A 22282-nucleotide genomic window follows, 5' to 3' on the forward strand; every position below is an offset into this window, starting at 1 on the left:
CAGTCATTCCCTGGGTAAAAATGAAGATTCTATTTCATAGCATTTAAATCTCTTTAAAAGATAACCAACTGTTTAAAGACTATCCATTTGTTGAAGGGTGCATGACATGGAGAAGTAAAACTACCAACACTAACGGCAGAAGGAATGGGAGGCAATAAACAGAAATGTACTATTGTGAAGTTTTATGCTCAATGTGGTGTAGTTTAATATCACTGACTGTACAGTATAACATAGTGTATGTGTTCACATTACTGTTTACTATGTTTATTGTATGTGAGTACTAAATTATGTGTATTGTTTTTGTGTATCACTGAGAAATTTAAAGCAGTACAGTAACAACAGAATACATTATATGAAATGATGTAATTGAAAATTTTTTATTATAGTTAAATACTCCATATAATATATTTATAAGAACATGTTATATGTTAAAAAGACATCCTTAAACAGGAAGAAATTCTGTAATAGGTTATATATTGATTGGTTGATAAAAACGTGAACAGAGGCTCACAGGAATCTAAATTTGCATTTTCTCTAGGAGAAATGGTTCAGTATTTGCCAATTTAGTGTTTGTGATGAATTTATAGAATACAACTATAATGAATAACAAGAATTGACTAAGTGTGTGTGTGTGTGTGTGTGTGTATTTATGTATTTCATGACTCCAAATTTCTCACAACATTTATGCTCTTCATGGGTAAAAAATAATGTTATAGAATAAAAAAAATGTTTTCAGAAAACTTTGGCAGCAGAGCTGCCTTCAATGGTCCAACTCTCCTGACTATGGGTATATAAAAAAACACATAAAGAGGATGTGGTCTTTTTATCTCTCATCCCCCCAATATCCTCCACCCCAAACCCAATGACAAATTATCACAAGCTTGGCAGGGATTGGAAAGAAGCTACACGCTCATTTCTTTTTCCTTTCTCTTCTATATGTCTCCCCTAACTCTCACTGTACTGAGATGGTTTTATAATATAAACATAGGAAAATTGCTGACACTTTTTTTCAAATGCACAACTACTGGGTCTCTCTTGTGGATGATTATCAGGGGTAGTGCAAGGCTCTAGGCTGCTTCAATTTCTAATATGACACTTGAGATGACCTGCCACAAAAGCTTTCATGGGATGACAATTATGATGTTTCTCTTCCATATGAATTATCAGAGAGCAAAATATTTCTCTGGCCAAAAGTTTTTCCTGAATAGTTATATTCAAAAGGAAAGGTATTTCATCAGTATGAGATCATTAAAATTGAAGTAATCAACATGCAAAGGGCTTTAAACTCTGGTATAAATGTTTCAATGGTGCATAAAGGATAAAGTGTAGCTGAAGGTTTTTCCACATACACACTGGGTTTCTCTCCAGTGTGAGTTCTCATGTGTTGAGTTAAGGCAAAGTTGTCACAAAAGGCCTTCTGACAGTCTGCATTCATATGGTTTTTCGCCAGTGTGGATCCTATTATGACGAACAAAATTTGCAGGTTGGGTAAAGGCCTTTCCGCATTCTCTGCATACATAGGGCTTCTCGCCAGTGTGAATCCTCATGTGTCGAGTAAAAGAAGAGCTATAGTAAAAGGCTTTTGCACATTCTTTACACTCCAAGGGTTTTTCTCCACTGTGGGTTCTATTATGTCGGATAAAAACCGAGTGGTGTGTAAAGGCCTTTCCACATTCATCACATTCATAGGGCCTCTCACCAGTGTGAATCCTCACGTGTTGAATTAAGGAAGAGCTGTCACAAAAGGCTTTCCCACACTCCTTGCATTGAAAGGGCTTCTCTCCAGTATGAGTCCTCTTATGCCGGACAAAAGTGGAGCGGTGTGTGAAGGCCCTTCCGCATTCTCTGCACGCATAGGGTTCCCTTCAGTGTGAATCCTCATATACTGAATAAAGGATGAGTTGAGGCAAAAAGCTTTTCCACATTCTTTGCACAGGAAGGGTTTTTCTCCCGTGTGGCTCATATTATGCTGGATAAAAGTGGAGCGGTGTGTGAAGGCCCTTCCGCATTCTCTGCACGCATAGGGTTCCCTTCAGTGTGAATCCTCATGTGTTGAGCAAAGGAAGAGCTGTAGTAGAAAGCTTTCCCACATTCTTTGCACAAAAAGGTCTTTTTTTCTAGTGTGCGTCATATTATGCTGGGTAAAAGAGGAGCGGTGGGTGAAAGTTTTCCCACATTCTTTGCACTCATAGGGTTTATCTCCAGTGTGAATGCGCTGGTGCTCTGTGAGATGAGACCTGCGTTTGAAGGCCTTGTTTTTTCCCAGTATGAAACCTCATATGCTGAACAAAGTCTGCCATATAACAGCAGGCTTTCCCACATTCATTGCATTTATAGGGCTTCACTCCAGCATGAATCTGTTAATACCAAACGAGGACCCAATTCTTGTTAAAGCCTTTTCTATATTCTTTGCATTTACACAGGTTATTTATTGCATCAGTCACAGGGTCTTTTCTGGGTCCTTGGGACTCTTGTTCACATAGATCATTTTGTATACTGACTCACTCCTGTAAAACTGTTAAACACAAACTATCGTCTTTCTCCAAATCATCATCTTTATGGCTCAACTTCCTAGGCAGGTATCCTTGTGGGGGTCTGTTCTTGGCCTCAAGTTCCCTTCCTGCATTTCTGATAACTTTAATGTTCCCTTGCTTGCCCCAACCTGGAATCCCTAGAGGCTCCCTGTGTCATTTGTTCCTCAAAAGGGGCTTCCTCAGTGAAGGCCAGCTGAGAAGCAGTAAACTCTGTGGTTTCAGGTTTTGCTTTTTCACCTGAAGAAAATCCAATACAGAAAGGTGTCTATTAGCGATGACAACACAGAACAAACAGAATTACCATTTGAGTGGAAGAATGAAGATGAAATCAAATCCCTCTAATGCCTGTGGCATTTATACATCTATTAAGCTCAGGTTTATAATTTCTTTCTTCACTAATCCATGGATTCTTGACATCTTTAAAAGTTACCCCAGGAAGAAAAGCTGGGGTATGGCATAGAGAATCTGGAGTGAAGACGACTCCTCACTCCCCAGAATGGGGGAGGGTGGGCAGAGTAATGACTACCCTGTGTGTAATGACTGCACTCTAACATGTCATGGTATGACAGCACAGGGAAGGTACACAGAACTTGGCCCACATGAAAGACAGAAAGAGGTCAGTGGAGACTACCTGGAAAAGGTTCTTTGGGAGCTTATTTCTAGAGGAGAGTAGGGGTCCCTGACAGGACTTAGGAGAGAAACTGCAGTGGATGACAAAGTAAAAGCATGCCGTGACTTGACAGAATGCTGAACTCCTGGAAAAGTGAGGAGGCTCAGAGCGTGATTGAGATGAGGGTGAAGAGGCAGGCAGGGACAGAGGAGATTCAAACTGTCATGATTCTGGGCTGTGAGATAGTGGGGGGTGTGAGAAGCAACTGGGTTGGCATATTGAGTCTACTTTTGTCTGACTAAAGACTAGGTGAACAGACACCAAATATATATCATCTAGGTGAAGAGAATTATAAATTCATCACATTAATGAAGATCTATGTGAAAAGGGAGATTAGTAATATAAAATTCCCCTTAAATTCATCTACAAATTCAATGCAACTTCAGATATAAACATAACAGAGTTTTTTCAAGATAGTGACATGGTGATTATGGAATCTATATAAAGGAACAAACAGACCAGGATATCTCCACAGAAGAACAAAACAGAGACACTTCCTCTTTGAGAAATTAGGATTAAGATGATTATATACTATATATACATAAAGGCAGTGTGATATAGGTATAGATTTAAGATAAATTGCCAAACTATCAAAGGAAAAAACAGAATTGAGAGCTCAGAAATGTATGTATGAATGTTGACATATGATAGAAGTAGCAGAGAGGCCAGTAGACAAAGGAGGAGCTGGTGAATGGATAAAGAAGATCACACACACACACACACACACACACACACACACACACACAGAGGAATATTATGAACCTATAAGAAGGAATTGAAATCTTGCCATTTGTAACAATGTGGATGGAACTACAGTGTATTATGTTAAGTGAAGTAAATCAGAGAAAGACGAATACTATAAGATTTCACTCATGTGGAATTTAAGAAACGAACAGAGAGAGACCAAGAAACAGACTTTTAACTACAGAGAACAAAATGATGGTTACCAGAGGGGAGGCGTGTAGAGCATGGGTGAAATAGGTAATGGGGATTAAGGAGTGCACTTGTGGTGATAAGCACTGGGTGATAAAGATAACAATGTAAGAAACATGTAAGTATCTTCCATTCACCTTTTAGCCTTATTTATTGTGATAAAATATTCATAACATAAAATTTACCATTTTGATGAAAACATATTCTAAAAATGTAATGGATAGAATTAGATGAAGTTGAACGATAATAATTAGATTTCCTGAAAGATGCAAATGACCAACAATGACTGATGAAAATACATGAACACTCCCAAATTTACCCAAAAAGAACTTTTGTTATTGACTGAATGCTTTTGTTCCCCCCAAATTCATGTGTTGAAGCCCTAACCTCCCATGTGAATCTGGAGGTAGGGCCTTTATGGAAGCAATTAAGGTTAAATGACGTTATAAGCATAGGGCCCTGATCTTGTAGAATTACTGTCCTTATATGAAGGACAGTAGAGTGCTCCCCCTCTTCTCCCAATCATCCCCAGCACACATACCACACCAAGTGAAGATTATGGTCTCCCATCATTTTATGAGGATACTAATCCTATCATGGGGGTCCACACTCATCTTCCCAAATCACCACAATCATCTTCCCAAATCTCGACCTTCTAATACCACACTGGGGGTTAGGGCTCCATCATATGATATTTGGGAGGACACATAACAGTGTTACATGAGAAAAATCATGAAAATAATCAGTCCAGTACATGGCAAATGTTCAGTAAACTATGCACCAATATCTGTTATCATTATTATAGGTGTTGCACTTACCAGTCAGGATGTCAACAGTAATGTAAGAACATTTTTAGCACTGCAGTGCTGAGAAATACTACCGGGTCTCAAAGAATAAAGAGGAAAATACCATCTGCTTTCTAGTTTGCATAGCAGTGAGGACAGTGGGAATGTGAAATGGTGCAGTCCCTTTGAAACAGTTTTGTACTTTCTACTGACGCTAATCATATACCTAGCTAATCATATATCCAGCCAGTCCACTCATTTGCATATTCCCAACAGAAATATGTGCCTATACCCAACAAAAATATCAAGAATATTCATAGTTGTATTCTTCACAATTTTCTAAAAAAATGAAGCCCAAGCCAAATAATAGTAAAATGGGTATATGTAATCTATTCATTCACTGAGACACTGCACAGTAAGAAAGAACTCCAAATTTGCAACCACATGACAAACCACAGAGGAATGATGATTATAAAAAGAAGACAGACATAACAGTATCATGTACCATGGGGTCCATTTATAAGTCTTCAAAACTCATCTACAGTCATTGAGTTGAATGACCACTACTTTTGTAGAAGGAGATATTAACAAGGAGGGAGCACTAGAAGCCTGTGAGGTGCTGGAAATCTTATATTTCTTGACCTGTGTGGTGGTACTTGGATTGATGTATGTAAAATATCATGAAGGTGAACCTTTAAGATTTGTACACTCACTATGTGTAAGTTACACCTTAGTACAACAATTAAAGAAAATAGTAAAAACATAGTAAAGGGGAGGCCTAGAAGTCCTGTGTAGATATCTCTTTAGAGAATGAGAAAACTCCTCCCAGAAGCTTGGTTGTTCAGGTGGAAGAGAGTCATCAACATTTAGAAGCTGTTGGAGAGCTAAGAGCATTTTTTGTTTCATGTTTCCCCCAAGTGTCAGAAACTTCACCATGTTTCTGAGAGAAAGTGAATTAGGTGAGAAGGTGAAGATACAGAAGAGGGAAGAAGCAAGTGGAAGACACAGGTCCCTGATGCAACAGACTCTTTTTTATGGCTTCCTATAATTCCTACGTTGTGATGCTTACACCCTGTTACAATGCCCTCTGACTGAATGCTGTAGGACTTTGATTTGCTTCTAAAGAATAGAATATAGTAAGATAACAGAATGTAAGAGATGAGGTTGTGTGTCGCTTCCCTCTTGCTGGAGTCTCTCCCACCATCACTTGATCTGAAGAAGGAAGCTGACACGTGAGGTGCCTACGACTGTGGCTTGCAGCAGACCCCACCATCTGACCCACAGATGAGAAACAGGAAATGGGTGATACTTTAACCTGCTATGTTTCTGGTAATGTTGCCACACGGCCACAGATAACTAATACACCTGAAAAGGCAGGTGAAGGTGGGATCGAGATCCACGCCGTGGGTAAGAACTCTTCTGCAGCAGTGAGAAGGAAACTGAGGGGATGAGTCTGTAAGGGTGAAAGAGCAGGAATACCGAGAGTGCATAGCCTCTATTCTCAGTGTGAAGTAGGCCACATGCTGAGTTATCAGCAACTAGGCAGGAGGTGATATCTGGAGGAATGGGGAGTGGTTGGGAAGCAGATGGAAGACGCAGAGCCCACCAGAGGCACACAGCACATATGGGGAGACCAGTTAGACTTCGGTTAGCTTCACGCAGGCAGGAGACGACTACAGCTCGGACTAGGGTGCCGATGCAGATCTGACAGAGTTGGAGGAGGTGATAGATTCGGGAGATATGCGTGATGAAACATGATCAAGAGTCAGGAATGGCTGGATAGAGGGTGTGAAGAAGGTTGAAGTGTCACAGGGTCTACTTTTGTAGCTGGCCTTCTCGACTTATTGAATGGTAAGACCATTGACTGAAAATCGGGAGATGGGAGGAGTGGGCCAAATCATGAGGCCCCTTTTAGGATGACAGTGTGAAGTGCCTCTGGAATATTCAAGTGAAGATGTGAAACTGCAGAGGGGGATGAAAGTGTGAGACAGACTCTAGGGGTGAGGAGGGGGTGGCCAGAACCTCGCTGGCTGAGCCGGCAGAAGGAACATGAGAGAGGTCATGATCTGCATTGGCACCTCTCTACCCTCATGATGGGTCCAGCTGCCCTGAGTAGCCCAGATGTGTGGCTGATAAGGCAAATATCTCCTTGAAGTTTTATAAGACAGGAGGGTAAGAAGATAACAAGGCTAGGCACTGTTACTGAATATCTTTTTACAAATGGAAGGACGGATGCATGCTCGGATGTACTGAGGAATAAATGAATGGAGAGAGATGGTGGAAAAGGGTGAGATGCAAAGTATAGCTGGAGGTAGTAATCTGAAGAAAAAGAAAGGACTATCTTTTCTGAATTCAGAAAGAAGTCTGAGATATCATTCATTATGACTAATAATGCATGACTATTACTAACCCATAACTTTTGTTGCTTTGTCACTTACTTTCTGTAAGACCGTGTGTTAATGAGAAGTTTCCTCTTATCTAATTACATTACCAAACAATCCAATGATGCAGAAACGATCATTACTATGTTTTCTTTTTTAAAAGAATGTTTTATAGGAAACAACCCACAAAACTAATAGGCAACCAATGGAATGGGAAAAGATAGTGGCAAATGACATATCANATGTGGGGGGGGAGGAGGGATATGGGCATGGAGGAGGGCACTTGTGGGGATGAGCACTGGGTGTTATATGGAAACCAACTTGACAACTATCTGTAAATTTTTAAAAAAGAGAATGTTTTATGTATTTTTGTGAGAGAGAAGGAGATAGCATGAGTAGGGGAGCGTCAGAGAGAAAGAGGGAGACACAGAATCCAAAGACAGGCTTCAGACTCTGAGCTAGCTGTCAGCACAGAGCCTGACACGGGGCTTGAACCCATGAACCATGAGATCATGATCTGAGCTGAAGCTGGATGCTCAACCAACTGAGCCACCCAGGCGCCCCTCATTACTATGTTTTCTAAGTAGGCTAGTTTAGCAGACGGAGTGTATGTACATCATATTGCTGGCCCCTTCTGCTTGGGCAGAAAGCTAATCACATTTCCCAGTCTGATGCAACATGTAGCCCAATACCCAGTTCTTGTCAATAGACTGTGAATGGAAGTGATGGATGTGTGCAGGTGAATATGATAACAGATCTTCCTTAACCTAGTATGGAGTTATGTCCCAATAAACTCATCAAGTGCATTTTTAAATTAAAACATTTTTTCTAATGATTATTTTTCAGAGAGAGAGAGAGAGAGAGAGAGAGAGAGAGAGACAGTCAGAGTGAGAGCTGGGGAAGGCGGGGAGGGAGGGAGATACAGAATCAAAAGCAGGCTCCAGGCTCCTAGCTATCAAACTCATGAACAGTGAGATTATGAGTCAGATGCTTAACCAAATGAGCCACCCTGGTGTTCCCCAAAATGTGTTTAATACACCTAGCCAATCACACATCATAGCTTAGCCTGGACTACCTATTTTTGTTTTTTTTATTTTTTTTTTAATTTTTTNTAAGCCACCCAGGCGCCCCTAGCCTGGACTACCTTAAGCATGCTTAGCACACTTATATTATCCTACAGTTGGGCAAAATAATCATATAGACTATTTTATACTAAAGTATTGAATATCCCTTGTGATTTATTGAATATTATACTGAAAGGGAAAAACAGAATGGTTGTAGGGTGCCTGGATGGCTAAGTCAGTTAAAGGTCTGACTTTAGCTTAGGTCATGATCTAGTGGTCTGTGAGTTCATACTCCACGTTGGGCTCTGTGCTGACAGCTTGGGCATTGGAACCTGCTTCAGATTCTGTGTCTCCCTCTCTTTCCGCCCCTCCACCCCCCCTCTGTCTCTCTCTCTTTCTCTCAAGAATAAATAAACATTAAAAAACTTTTAAATGCTAGAATGGTGTAAGTGTACTTGTTGTTTACTCGCAGGACTGCATGACTGACTGGAAGGTGCAGCTCACCGTCCCTGCTCAGCATCGAGAGAAAGTATCCTGCTGCAATATCACTAGCCCAGGAAAAGATCCAAGCTCAAAATTCAAAGACCAGTTTCTACTGAATGTGTATCACTTCACACCATTTTAAAATGGAAAAATCCTAATTTGAACCACTGTAAATTGAGGGCCATCTGTACTCCCCTTCTCTCCCATTCCCCTTGGCAAGTTGGATGATGCCACAACAACCTTATTGCTATATACTGTCAACAGAATGCACCTGGATCCCTGAACAAATTTGTGGTACAGAGCTCCCCTGCTGATCTACATTAACCATGGCATGAATGAGGAAAAAGCTCTTAATCCATTAACTCACCTAGATTTGGAGTTATCTTTTACAAGAGATAGCATTAACTTAGCCTAACATGTATATCAAAGGTATAGCAAGATCATACAACTTCCCCAGTCATGAGCATGGTGAGTGGCCAAGCATTTAGAGCTTGTCTCTTACTCAGTATACCACATTCCACTCTAATAAAGTCAAAGAATGTGGTGAGGCAGAAAGACAAGGGGGATATAGTTGGGAGTTCTCCATAACCAACCAAGATCCTGGAAAGACTACAAAAAGAAGCTGCCCATGGAATTTCAGATTCAGTGATCCCCTGGTATTCTGTCAGTTGCCATGAAAGCCATCTACCATTACACTCACCTGCCAGACTCACAGCCGCTTACCTATATAGGTGCTTTTTGGAGAGGCCTCTATTCACTGTCCTTATTTCTTGCCCAGGCTCCAGGGGTAGATTGGCTGTGGTTTGGGGACCAGATGTCTTGTGCATGGAAAATTATATGGAGGCATGGGTATACAGGGAAGGACAAAAAAGTCTCAAGTATACAGGAGTATACACCTTTCACAAACCATCATCAAACCCCATAAAGGGAAAAACTCTTCCTGGAAGGTGTTCCCAGTTAAGTCAGTAGGATTCAACCTCACCATGGATCAGAACACAGAACAAATTCAACCAAATCTCTTGGCATAAGGACAGAACACAAGAAGTTTGTAAAGCTCCCCAGGTGATTCTGGTGCCCATGCATGATTAAAACACTGGACTAAATCAACTGGTGAATGACATCTACTGATAATTGACTGAGGTTGCTCATGACCTCAAACCGCTAGCCATTGTGAAGGAAAATCCTGTAATCCAAGTTGGGAAGACAGAACTAGGGATGGGGACTTGACACCCTAATTGCTGCTGTAGCATCCTATGATTACTTTGAGGATACTTGCCTAACCACCTGGACCAAACAAACACAACTGGGTGACATCTACCAGGCCAGTAGCCAGAGTCACCTCAGGGCTTCTCATCAGGTGAAGTCATAAAGTTTTTCATGGGTGAAATCAGTATGAGGAGATTTTCTGGTATGTGGACCCAAACATATTTTGTCAAATGTAAAAGCTGAAAAATAGGAGGACTCTGGAAAGGGGGCCAAGATGGTGGAGAAGCATGGAAGTTCTCTGCTCCTCTTGTCCCTGAAATGCAGCTAGATCAGCACTGAATCATTTTGCACACCTAGAAAATTGATCTGAGGATTAACACAACAATCAACATAACTTGAGCCACAGTATTCATCAGGTATGCAGTGTGGAGAGGTGAACTGGGGGAGAGAGAAGCTATGGAGGGTAGGGAGCTGTTTTTGTCTGTGGGGAGAGGACTGAGACACCGGGGAGAGTACAGGAAAAGCACTCCCCCTGAAAGCAGCTGCAGAGAAAGAGAAAGAGTGGAAACACCCACAAGGAACTGAAGAAGAAAGGGGAAAAGGAGAAATGAGAAGGAGAGGGTTTCAATATCATTAAGACTCTATAGGGGGAGTGCAGAGTCAAAAACTCTGCAGCTCGATAGCTGGCAGTGCTCTGGTGGGAAGGGTGAATCCCCAGGAACACAGCAAGGTCCAAGAGGTCCTCACGCCACACAGGGAGAGGTGGCTCCCCTGATGGTAGGACAGTTGGTAGAGGCTGTGCAGCTTCTCCACAGGCAAAGGTCCTAATGGACCCTGGAGAACAGCAACATTCGTTGGTGTTGGAACAAGGATGTTAAGGGTGAAGCCTGGTGCCAGATGTGTGTTGGGATTTACCATAGTCCCTGAACCACTGCTGCTACACGATCATGCAAACTTTTTCTGGGGCAGGCTGGCACCTGGCCACAGTCTCTGGGCCGTTGCAGTGGTATGGTCACATTGGCATTCCCAGGGGCTGGCTGGCACCTGGCCATTGCTTGGTGAGACCCTCCCCCAGAGGGTCGGAGTGGGTTCAAGCCACAGGGCCCTCAGAAGTGAGGGATTTGGAAACACAGCCCCATCTCAGATAAAATTTGGGAGGAAAGTGCCACTTGGCTGGCTGACAGCTTGGTCATGGATAGTGTAGAAGTGGGCAGGAGTGGACAGAGCTGGAGACAAAGGAGGGGTTCTTGATTGCTGGTGGGTGAGAGCACAGAGTTCTGATGCTAGAGACAGAGAAGCTGGGTGACATCATTTTCACCTCTTCTATGCATGTGCATACATCCATACATGTGCCACAATTATCCACCCCAGTAAACTAACCACAGCCATCTAGTGGAGAACAGAGCCATTACACCACGCCCCGTCCAACTGCACCAACCAAGCCCCAGAGGACCACCACCAGTTTCTCTGACTGCTTAGTTTATTGACTATGAAGTGCTTCATAGTTTGAATTCGAGGGGGAAACTGGATGTAATTTCATCTGGATTTCATTCTGTCCACTGGTCCACCTATGATTTTTTTTTTCTTTTCTTAGTCTTGAATACAGAAAGAGAAAATTTTATTTTCATTTTCCATTTCTGTAAAAAATGTTTTTTTAATTTTTATATGACATTTATTACTATTTTTTGTAAATTTCTTTAGTCTATTTTATTTTCTTCATTTCATTTTATTCTGGTTTTTTTTTTTTTGGTATACATTTCTTAATTTTTATAGAGTTTTAAATGTTTATTTTTGAGAGAGAGACACACACACAGAGTTTGAGTAGGGGAGGGGCTGAGAGAGAGGGAGACACAGAATCTGAATAAGGGTCCAGGCTCTGAACTATCAGCACAGGGAGAGGGGGCAAGATGGCGGAGAAGTAAGGAGCTCCGTACTTGCACTCGCGCCCATACATCACACAGAAAAGATCTGAAGCCATTGGAAACCTTACAAAACCTGAGAGATTGGGAGACAAAGGACGCAGAATCCACTGAGAGAGCCTTCTAACGTGAGTGCGAACCGGGGAAGATAAAATCGGGCCGGGATCGGAGACTCCAGGGTGGGAGACGATCCCCCTCTACCCTCTACGGGGAGTGAGAGGGGAAAAGGAGAGAGTCCGAAACAGAAAAACCTCCGCTCGGGGGAGAAAAACCTCCCCTCGGTGCATAGAAAGACCGTACTTGCCAAATACCTGCACACCAGGTCCCCTCACGCCAACTGGTCCTGGGGGGAGCTGAGCACACAAACTGCTTCTTTGTGCTGGTTCCTTGAGGCTACACTTCAGAGCGGTGGCGCGCCTGCCGCCATTGTAGCTCCCGGGCGGCTGGGGACCCTGAAAGAGCCGCGCAGACACCGGGCGTCCGCGCTCCTGGCTGGCTGGAACTCCAGAGGGAAGGCAGAGAACTAAAAACTGGATTATTAGCCTGTGAGTTCGTGTTTCGGGTGACGAGCCATAGAGGGACCCGGTTTTCCTCACTCCAGCGGAATCGGGCTCAGCGCACCCGGCAGGCAAGCCCCCGCCCGTGCTCGCCAGCCCGACCCAGAGAAGGAAGCAGCGATTCTGACTCCGCCCCCAGAGCTCGGCAGGGAGCCTGGAATCGCCCAAGGGGGTTGCCTGGGAAGCTGTGTCTAAGGCAACTTCAGCGGGGCGCGCGGACTGGGATTTGGAGACTGGAACTGGCCTGGGTTGAAGAGTGCAACCAACTTCGGCTGCGCCCCCGGTACGGGGAGTTTACACCCTCAAAAGAGCGAGGTGCAGCTCTTGGTTCAAGAAGGGACTGGAGCACCGTCACTCTCCTCCCCACAACCACCAAAGCTGAACTATCAGCACAGAGCCTGACACAGGGCTCAAATCTACGAACAGTGAGATCATGACCTGAGCCAAAGTCAGACGCTTAACCAACTGAGCCACCCAGGTGTTACACATTTTTTAAAAAATTTAAATGTTTTCTTACTTTTTTATTTTCCCTTTTTTCTTTTCTTTCTCTTTTTTTCCTCTATTCTATCAGGCTTCTTTCAACTACCACACCAAAACACACCTAGAATTTAGGTTCCTTTATTTGATCTTTTGTGTACATTGTTTAAAATTTTTTTAATTTAATTTTTTATTTTATTAATTCTTTTCTTTCTTCAAGATGACAAAATGAAGGAATTCAACCCAAAAGAAAGAACAGGAAGAAATGACAGCCAGGGAATTATCAACAGATATAAGCAAGATATCTGAATCACAGTTTAGAATCAAGATAATAAGAATACTAGCTGGGNTCTTGGTTCAAGAAGGGACTGGAGCACCGTCACTCTCCTCCCCACAACCACCAAAGCTGAACTATCAGCACAGAGCCTGACACAGGGCTCAAATCTACGAACAGTGAGATCATGACCTGAGCCAAAGTCAGACGCTTAACCAACTGAGCCACCCAGGTGTTACACATTTTTTAAAAAATTTAAATGTTTTCTTACTTTTTTATTTTCCCTTTTTTCTTTTCTTTCTCTTTTTTTCCTCTATTCTATCAGGCTTCTTTCAACTACCACACCAAAACACACCTAGAATTTAGGTTCCTTTATTTGATCTTTTGTGTACATTGTTTAAAATTTTTTTAATTTAATTTTTTATTTTATTAATTCTTTTCTTTCTTCAAGATGACAAAATGAAGGAATTCAACCCAAAAGAAAGAACAGGAAGAAATGACAGCCAGGGAATTATCAACAGATATAAGCAAGATATCTGAATCACAGTTTAGAATCAAGATAATAAGAATACTAGCTGGGGTTGAAAAAAGCACGCAATCACTTTCTATGGACATGAAATAAGTAAAATCTAGTTAGGACGAAATTAAAATGCCATAGCTGAGATGCAATCTCAAATGTATGCCACGGCGGCAAGGACGGATGAAGCAGAGCAGGGAATCAGCGATACAGAACTCAAACTTACAGAGAATAATGAAGCATAAATAAAGAGGGAAACTAAGGCAAAAGAACATGACATAAGAATTAGAGAACTCAGTGACTCTTTAAAAAGGAATAAGGTCCAAATCATAGGGGTCCCAGAAGATGAAGAGAGAGAAAACGGGTAGAAGCTTTATGTGAATAAATCATAGTAGAAAACTTTCCTAACCTGGGAGGAAAGACACAGACATCAAAATCCAGGAAGCACAGAGAGCTCCTGTGAGATTCAACAAAAACCAACCATTATCAAGGCATATCATAGTCAAATTCACAAAACACACAGACAAGGAAAGGATTATGAAAGCAGGAAGGGAAAAGACCTCCTTAACCTACAAGGGAAGACAGATCAGGTCTGTAGCAGACCTATCCATAGAAACTTGGCAGGCCAGAAAGGAGTGGCAGGATATATTCAATGTGCTGAATTGGAAAAATATGCAGCCAAGCATTCTTTATCCATCAAGGCTGTCATTCAAAATAGAAGGAGATTAAAAGGTTTCCCAGAGAAACATAAACTAAAGGAGTTCATGACCACTAAACCAGCCGTGCAAGAAATTTTAAGGGGGACTCTCTGAGGGGAGAAAAGATGGGGGGGGAGACCAAAAGGAACAAAGACTAGAAAGGACCAGAGAACACCATCAGAAAGGACTCCAACTCTACAGGCAACATAATGGCAATAAATTCATATCTTTCAGTACTCTAAACATCAATGGACAAAAGGCCCCAATCAAAAGACATAGGGTAACAGAATGGATAAGAAAATAAGATCTATCTATATGCTGTTTATAAGAGACCTGTTTTAGACCTAAAGACACCTTCAGATTGAAATTAAGGTAATGGAGAACCAGCTCTCATACTAATGATTACTAAAAGAGATCTAGAGTAGCCATACTTATATCAGAAAATCTAGATTTTAAAATAAAGATAGTAATAAGAGATGAAGAGGGGGATTACATCATAATCAAGGGGTCTATCCACCAAGACCTAACAATTTATGCCCCCAACGTGGAAGTTCCCAAATATATGTCAATTAATCACAAAGATAAAGAAACTCATTGACAATAATACCATAATAATAGGGGACTTCAACAACCCACTGACAGCAATGGAAGTATTTGGTTCTTTACCTTTTTCTTTTTGATCAAACTGCCTAGGGGTTTATCAATTTTGTTAATTCTTTAAAAGAACCAGCTCCTGGTTTCATTGATCTGTTCTACTGTTTTTCTTCTTATTTTTTTTCCCCCAAATAAAGATTGATTTCCACTCTGAACTTTATTATTTCCTGTTTTCTGTTGGTTTTAGGTTTTATTTGCTGTTCTTTGTCCAGATCTTTATGGTGTAAGATTAAGTTGTGATTCTGAGACCTTTCTTCTTTCTTTAGGAAAGCCTGGATTGCTATATACTGCCCCCTTCTGACCACCTTTGCTGCATCCCAGAGGTTTTGGCCTGAAAGGTTTTTCATCTAAGCAGAAAATCAACATGGAAACAATGGCTTTGAATGACACATTGGACTGGATGGACTTAACAGACATATTTAGAATATTTCTTCCTAAAACAGCAGAATACACATTCTTCTCAAGTGCACATGGAACATTCTCCAGAACAGATCACATATTGGGACACAAATCAGCCCTCAACAAGTACAAAAAAATCAAGATCATCCCGTGCATATTTTCAGACTACAAAACTATGAAACTTGAATCAACCACAAATAAAGTTTGGAAAGACAATAAATACTTGGAGACTAAAGAACATCCTCCTCAAGAACGAATGGGTTAATCAAGAAGTTAAAGAGGAAATTAAAAAGCACATGGAAGTCAAAGAAAATGATAACACCACAGCCCAAAGCCTCTGCAATGCAGAAAAGGTGGTCATAAGACAGAAGTATATAGCAATTCAGGGCTTCCAACAGACACACGAAAAAATGCTCAACATCACTCACCAGCAGGGAGATACAAATCAAAACCACAATGAAATACCACCTCATGCCAGTCAGAATGGCTAAAATAACAACTCGGGCAATAACAGATGTTGGTGAGGATACAGAGAAAGTCGAACAGCACTATCAACAAGAGCCAAAGTATGGAAAGAGCCCAAGCAGGCTCCAGGCCCCAAGCTGTCAGCATAGAGCCCAATGCAGTCCTGAAACTCACAGACCGAGAGATCATGTCCTGAGCCGAAGTTGGATGCTGAACTGATTAAGCCACTCAGGTGCCCTGGTTTTTATCATGTATTAATGTGGTGTATCATGTTGATTGATTTGTAAATATTGAACCACCCTTGCAGCCCAGGAATAAGTCCCACTTAATCATTGTGAATGATTCATTTGATTTACTGTTGGATTTGATTTCCTAGTATTTTGTTGAGAAATTTTGCATTCATGTTCATCAGGGATATTGGCCTGTAGTTCTCTTTTTTAGTGAAGTCTGTCCTGTTTTGTAATGTATTTCAAATAATAAAATTAAAATCTAAATGGTAAAAAGTGTGCTCTCGTGTATTATCATTATTACCTATGCAGCTACTTGCTGAATGAGACTCAGTATTTTGACAAATATCCTAAGTTACCTTGTAGAGAGCTGTCTCTGATTTGCCCTCCTTCGAAAGGGTTTGTGACTTGTGATGATGCTGNTGGCGCTCAGGGACCCGGCGCAGGTGAGTGCGTGCTCGCTTGCCCCGCACCTGGATCGCGGAGGTGGGCCTTGTCTGTCTTCTGTCCTCTCCCACCTCTCTAAGGCTTTTGAGTCGGGGCGCTGGAGGAGAGCCACACCCTGCCTGGGGTGCTGAATCCAGGCCGGCGATTATACAGAGCGCTTTCCATTTCCTAATTCGCAGGAGGCTGGGTTTCCAAGGCACGGTATCGGCGTGTACACAAGGCGGTGAGAATGACCTGAGTGTTCGGAGAGCAGGTGGGAGACAGTGAGCCCCGGAATAGCGGATTGAGGAGCTTGGCCTCTATTCTGATGGTGTTGGGGGCCACAGACGGCTTAGAGTAAAAGAGTAAAAGAGGAGACACCTGACTGGGTCCTGACAGGCTCCCCTGTGGATGCAGAGTGGAAAATTGACTTGGGGTAAGGGTGGAGGCAGGGAGACTGAGGAACCTAAGTATCGTCATTTTGAGATTAAGGCCTCCATTAAGAGCAACCGTGGGTGCTCATAGCCCCAGTTCCATGAAAAGCCTCAGATCACCCTTGGACCACCCTCAGATCAGCCAATCAAAAGAAATGTGTAACATTCCTGTGGTCTGAGTCGGGGCTGGGAACTGCAGACAGTTATTTTATACAAACTAGCCAATCACTCACCGCTTGCCTAAATCCCAGTAGGCCCTTTGAGCTCCTGTCATAATTGGTCATTTTCAAACGATTCTCAGAGGTCATGATTGGGTCCCACCAAAAGTAATGGACACCTCACAGGTACTGAATGGTCAAAACTGTTAACATGGGTGCTGTACAATTGTAATTGGAGCCTATGTGATGATGCTCTACCCACAACGTGTGCACCGTAACACCCCCGTCCCTTACCCCATAAAAACCCTGCTTGCTATTGTTTGGGGCTTCACCCTGCTGCCGCTGAGCCGGTTGACGGGTCGGTGTCGGCTCCTTGGTGGTCTCCGGGGACTCGAGATTTGGGCACAACAAGACCAAGGAGTCCGCTATTGCAGCAGTTTGGATGAGTAGTGCAGGTGGCTGGAGGTAGACATGATTGGATTCGAGATCTATCTTTTAAGTCAGGCTGACCAGATTTTCTGATGTGGAAGGTGAGAAAGAGAAGGGATGGTTTTTGGCTTCAGCAGTTGGAAGGATGGATTGCCATCAACTGAGATGGGGAAGTTGGGTGTAGAAGGAATATTCGATATAAAAGCAGAAGTGAGGCTTTGGCCCTTACGAGTTCTGATGTTCTAGAGACCTCTGAATGGAGTTGAGTGGGCGCTAGACCCCAGCTGCGGTGTTTTGGTGAGGTACAGTTAAGGTTATGAGAGACTGAATACACAAGAGGACAAAGGCCAGACCATATATAAAAATGGGATTCTGACCCACAACCTGCAGGGACCTGCCCAGGAAACCAACCTCTTTATCTACAATAAACAACTCAGGAAGCAGCCTGCTTAAATTAGACTTCAGGAAGCCAGATCGCTATCTCTAGTGACAATCAGGAACAATAATTTCTGTAACAACGGCCCCCAAATGACCAGGGCTTGAATTTTTGAAAATGTTAAATTTTTTTTTAAATTTTATTTCTGAGAGAGAGAGGGAGAGAGACAGCATGAGCAGGGGAGGGTCAGAGAGAGAGGGAGACACAGNCCTAGGAACGCTTTCGGTGAGAAACCCACGCTTGCTCAGCACCAGAGAACGCACACTGGAGAAAGGCCTTATGAGTGCAACAAATGTGGGATATTCTTTAGCCATGCCTCTGGCCTCTTTCAACACCAGAGAGATCACAATAGAGGAAAGCCTTATGAGTGCCGGGAATGTGGGAAGTTCTTCAGTCAACACTCCAGTCTCGTTAAACATCAGAGAGTTCACACCGGAGAAAGCCCCCATGTGTGCAGCGAATGTGGGAAACTCTTTAGCCAAAGCTCCAACCTCATTCAACATAAGAGAGTTCACACTGGAGAGAAGCCTTATGAGTGCAGCGAATGTGGGAAATTCTTCAGCCTGCGCTCCAGCCTCATTCATCATAAGAGGGTTCATACTGGCAGAAGTGCTCATGAGTGTAACGAGTGTGGGAAATCTTTCAACTGCAACTCCAGCCTCATTAAACATTGGAGGGTTCACACTGGAGAAAGACCTTATAAGTGCAATGAATGTGGGAAATTCTTCAGCCACATTGCCAGTCTTATCCAACATCAGATAGTCCACACTGGTGAACGGCCTTACGGGTGCAGCGAATGTGGGAAAGCCTTCAGCCGAAGCTCTGACCTCATGAAGCATCAAAGAGTTCACACTGGGGAACGGCCTTATGAGTGCAGCGAATGTGGGAAATTGTTTAGCCAGAGCTCCAGCCTCAGTAGCCATAGGAGACTTCACACTGGCGAACGGCCTTATCAGTGCCCCGAATGTGGGAAATTCTTTAACCAAAGCTCCAGCCTCAATAACCATCGGAGACTTCACACCGGTGAGAGGCCTTATGAGTGCCTTGAATGTGGGAAAACCTTCAGGCAAAGGTCTAATCTGAGGCAGCACCAGAAGGTTCACAAACCAGACAGGCCGTATAAGTGCAGTGAATGTGGAAAAGCCTTCAGCCAGAGGCCTACCCTTGTCCGGCATCAAAAAATTCACATTAGAAAAAGGAGTGCAGAGAATGTGCTTCCACCTCCAGCACAGCCATGTGCATTGGCGATAAGCCTTGAAGGCAGAGGCTGAACCTTGTTCATCCCAATGTTCACACTGGGCAGATTCCCTGTGAATGCTAGTTATGTTGGAAGGTTTCTGGAACAAAGTTGCATTTTCTCACCATGGACTTTACCAGACTTTTTCACTGTGAGTATTTGTAGTAGAAGCCATTTCAGCTCTCTCCATTGACCGGTCTCCAAGAGTGTGTCTCAACCAGTCCCTGTGTTCGGACCTCATCTTGTTCCAAGAGGGAATCCTGAGTAGCCTGAGGCCAAAGGAAGATGTCATTCCCTCCCTCTGTGACTAGTGTAGCTATGGACATGACCCATCTTTGACCAGGAAGACCTGAGCTGGGTTCTGCTGCAGCTTGCAGAAGGTTTCCCTGTTTTCAAGGACGTGGTTGATCTCCGTGATGCTCATGATGGATTTATCCAGACTTCACATTACCCATCCCAACAACTACCTAGTTTTCATTGCCTTATTGATAAAGCCACGTTTAATCTAATGTGTTTTGATCACTGTGAAGTGGGTTGAGAACACAGTTAAGGTCTTCCAAACTAAAAGGGTTTCCAAACATATTGCCTCAGAGGGGACAGCAGGTTGGTGGAGAACAGCTCTCGGTCCAGATTTGGCCTCCTTTATAAGTTGCTATGCAAGGCCTCCTGGGGAACATCGTAAGACTTTGTGGGACAAATGTGATCTGAATGGCATGAAGTTTTGTGAACCAGAGATTACCCTGAGGGTGGGGCAGGTGTGATAGCCTCCATTGCATCTGGGAGCTGCATGAATAGGGCCCCATGTTTCCAGGGGATGCCTCACTTTCCCTAGTACTGTTGAGCAGACACTGTTTACTGGGCACCTGCCAAGGAGCCATATGTCTTGAAGTCTAGCATCTGGTATACTGGTGTCCTAACTAAGTCTTACTGGACCCAGTTGAGACCACAATTTGTATGGGAGCGCTGGAGGGGTGATAGTAGAGTCGGTGAGGCTGTAGCAAACTAGAGGCAATGTACCTGTTCTAAAAGTGCATCCACAGATGTTCCCTTGAATGTGGCTGTGCAGGATTCAGCCTTTGTAGAAATTCTCAGGACCTCCAGGCCTCTGTCCTATGACATAGACCACCTGCAGAGCAAAAATCTAAAGGTTTTGTGGGTACTAAGACTCTCTGCACCATTCATGCCACAGCCATTGCTGCATTGGCAAGAAAACGGAGGCTGAGAAAAGGTAGATCTTGTACTCCAGGTATGTAGCATTTGTGACATAGCAGCCATTTTTGCTGCCAAGGTGAGAGAGAGAGACAGAGTCAGAGTGAATAGAAGGTTGCTAAATCTTCTAATTTTCTAAAATGAATGAGAGATCAGATTTTTATGTGCAACAATTTCTTTAAATGCTTTATTGAAACATAATTGTCATATAACAGTTGTATATATTTGATGTGCACAATTTCTTCAGTCTTTCAGTATGTGTACACTCAGGGAACCAACACCATAATCATGATAATGAACCCATCCATCACCCACAAAGCTACCTCGTGCCCTTTACTATCCCTCCTTGCCTTCCCAGAAAACCATAAATGTACCCTTTCTTTTTTTCAACATAGATTTGTTGGCCTTTCTTAGAATTTTATACAACTTGAATCATAAAGTATTTATACCCTATATTTGGTCTGCTTTCCTTCACAGCATAATTATCTTGAGAATTATCCATGCTGTATGTATGAGTAGTTCATTCCTTTTGCTACTGAGTAGTATTCTATTGAGTGAATCCATCATAATTTTTCATTCTTTATTTTCTTTATTAAAAAATATATGGTAAAATACACATAACATAAAATTTACAGTCGTAACTATCTTTAAGTGCACAGTTCAGGGGTATTAAGAACATATTATTAATCACCACCGTTCACATCCTGAGCTCTTTTCATGTGGTAAAACTGAAAGTCTGTACCCATTAAACAATAATGCCAATGTTCCCTCTCCCCTGAGCTCCTGGATACCTCCATTCTACTTTCTGTATCTGTGAAATTTATTCCAGATGCCTCATATAAACGAATTGTGCAGCATATGTCTATTTGTGACTGGTTTATTTCACTTAGCATAATGTCCTGAAGGTTCATCCATGTTTTATAGCACATGTCAGAATTTCCTTTCTTTTTAAGGCTGTATAATAATTGAATTTCTGTGTCATAGTTTGCTTATTGATTAATCTTTCAATGGATATTTCATTTACTTCCACCTTTTGGGCATTGTGAATTATGCAGTTATGAACAAAGGTGTACAAATACCTCTTTGAGACCTTGCTTTCCATTCTTTTGGATATATACCCTGAAGTGGAATTACTAGATCATATGGTAATATTATATATATATATATATACACACACATATATATATAATGTATATACATTATATATATATGTATATATATATATTTTAAACTGACTTTATTTTTTAAAAAATATTTTTATTTATTTCTATGAGAGAGAGAGAGAGAGAGAGAGACAGCATGAGCAGGGGAGGNTAGCCACCCAGGCGCCCTTATATTTTTTTTATTTTTGAAGAGCCTCCATACTGTTTTCCACAGTTGCTCTAACATTGTACATTCCTGCCATCTGTATACATGGGTTCTAATTTTTCCACGTCCTCACCAACACTTTTTTCTTAAAAATATATTTTTACAAAATTTCTGAATAGTATCTATCTTGATAGATATGAAGTGGTTTCATGTTTTTATCATGAAAGAGTGCTGGATTTTGTCAAATGCTTTTTTGTATCAATTGAGAGGGTCATATGTTCTTTCCTTTATTCTGTTATTGTGATGTATTACACTGATTGCTTTTCATATGAACTATCCTTGCATTCCAGGAATAAATCCCACTCAGAGTTGGTGTATAATCCTTTCAGTATGCTGTTAAGC

General features: G+C 42.2%; 2 protein-coding genes across 2 annotated transcripts in view; one reads left to right on the plus strand and one right to left on the minus strand.

Moving 5' to 3' along the window:
* Positions 1–21710, plus strand: part of LOC144223873 (uncharacterized) — a 45573-nt gene extending 23863 nt beyond the window's left edge. The window contains exon 5 of the mRNA XM_077754673.1: positions 18481–21710. Within this exon, the coding sequence (XP_077610799.1) occupies positions 18481–19397 (917 nt within the window). The 3' untranslated portion in view covers positions 19398–21710. The remainder of the gene's footprint in view (positions 1–18480) is intronic.
* The window catches only part of ZNF30 (zinc finger protein 30), a 33944-nt gene continuing 13022 nt past the window's right edge, over positions 1361–22282 (minus strand). The window contains 3 exon segments of the mRNA XM_077754666.1: positions 1361–1867; positions 1870–1958; positions 2127–2251. Of these exon segments, the coding sequence (XP_077610792.1) occupies positions 1404–1867; positions 1870–1958; positions 2127–2251 (678 nt within the window). The 3' untranslated portion in view covers positions 1361–1403.

This window comes from Crocuta crocuta, unplaced genomic scaffold (assembly GCF_008692635.1).
Source record: "Crocuta crocuta isolate KB4526 unplaced genomic scaffold, BGI_CrCroc_1.0 scaffold121, whole genome shotgun sequence".
NCBI classification, from domain to species: Eukaryota; Metazoa; Chordata; class Mammalia; order Carnivora; family Hyaenidae; genus Crocuta; species Crocuta crocuta.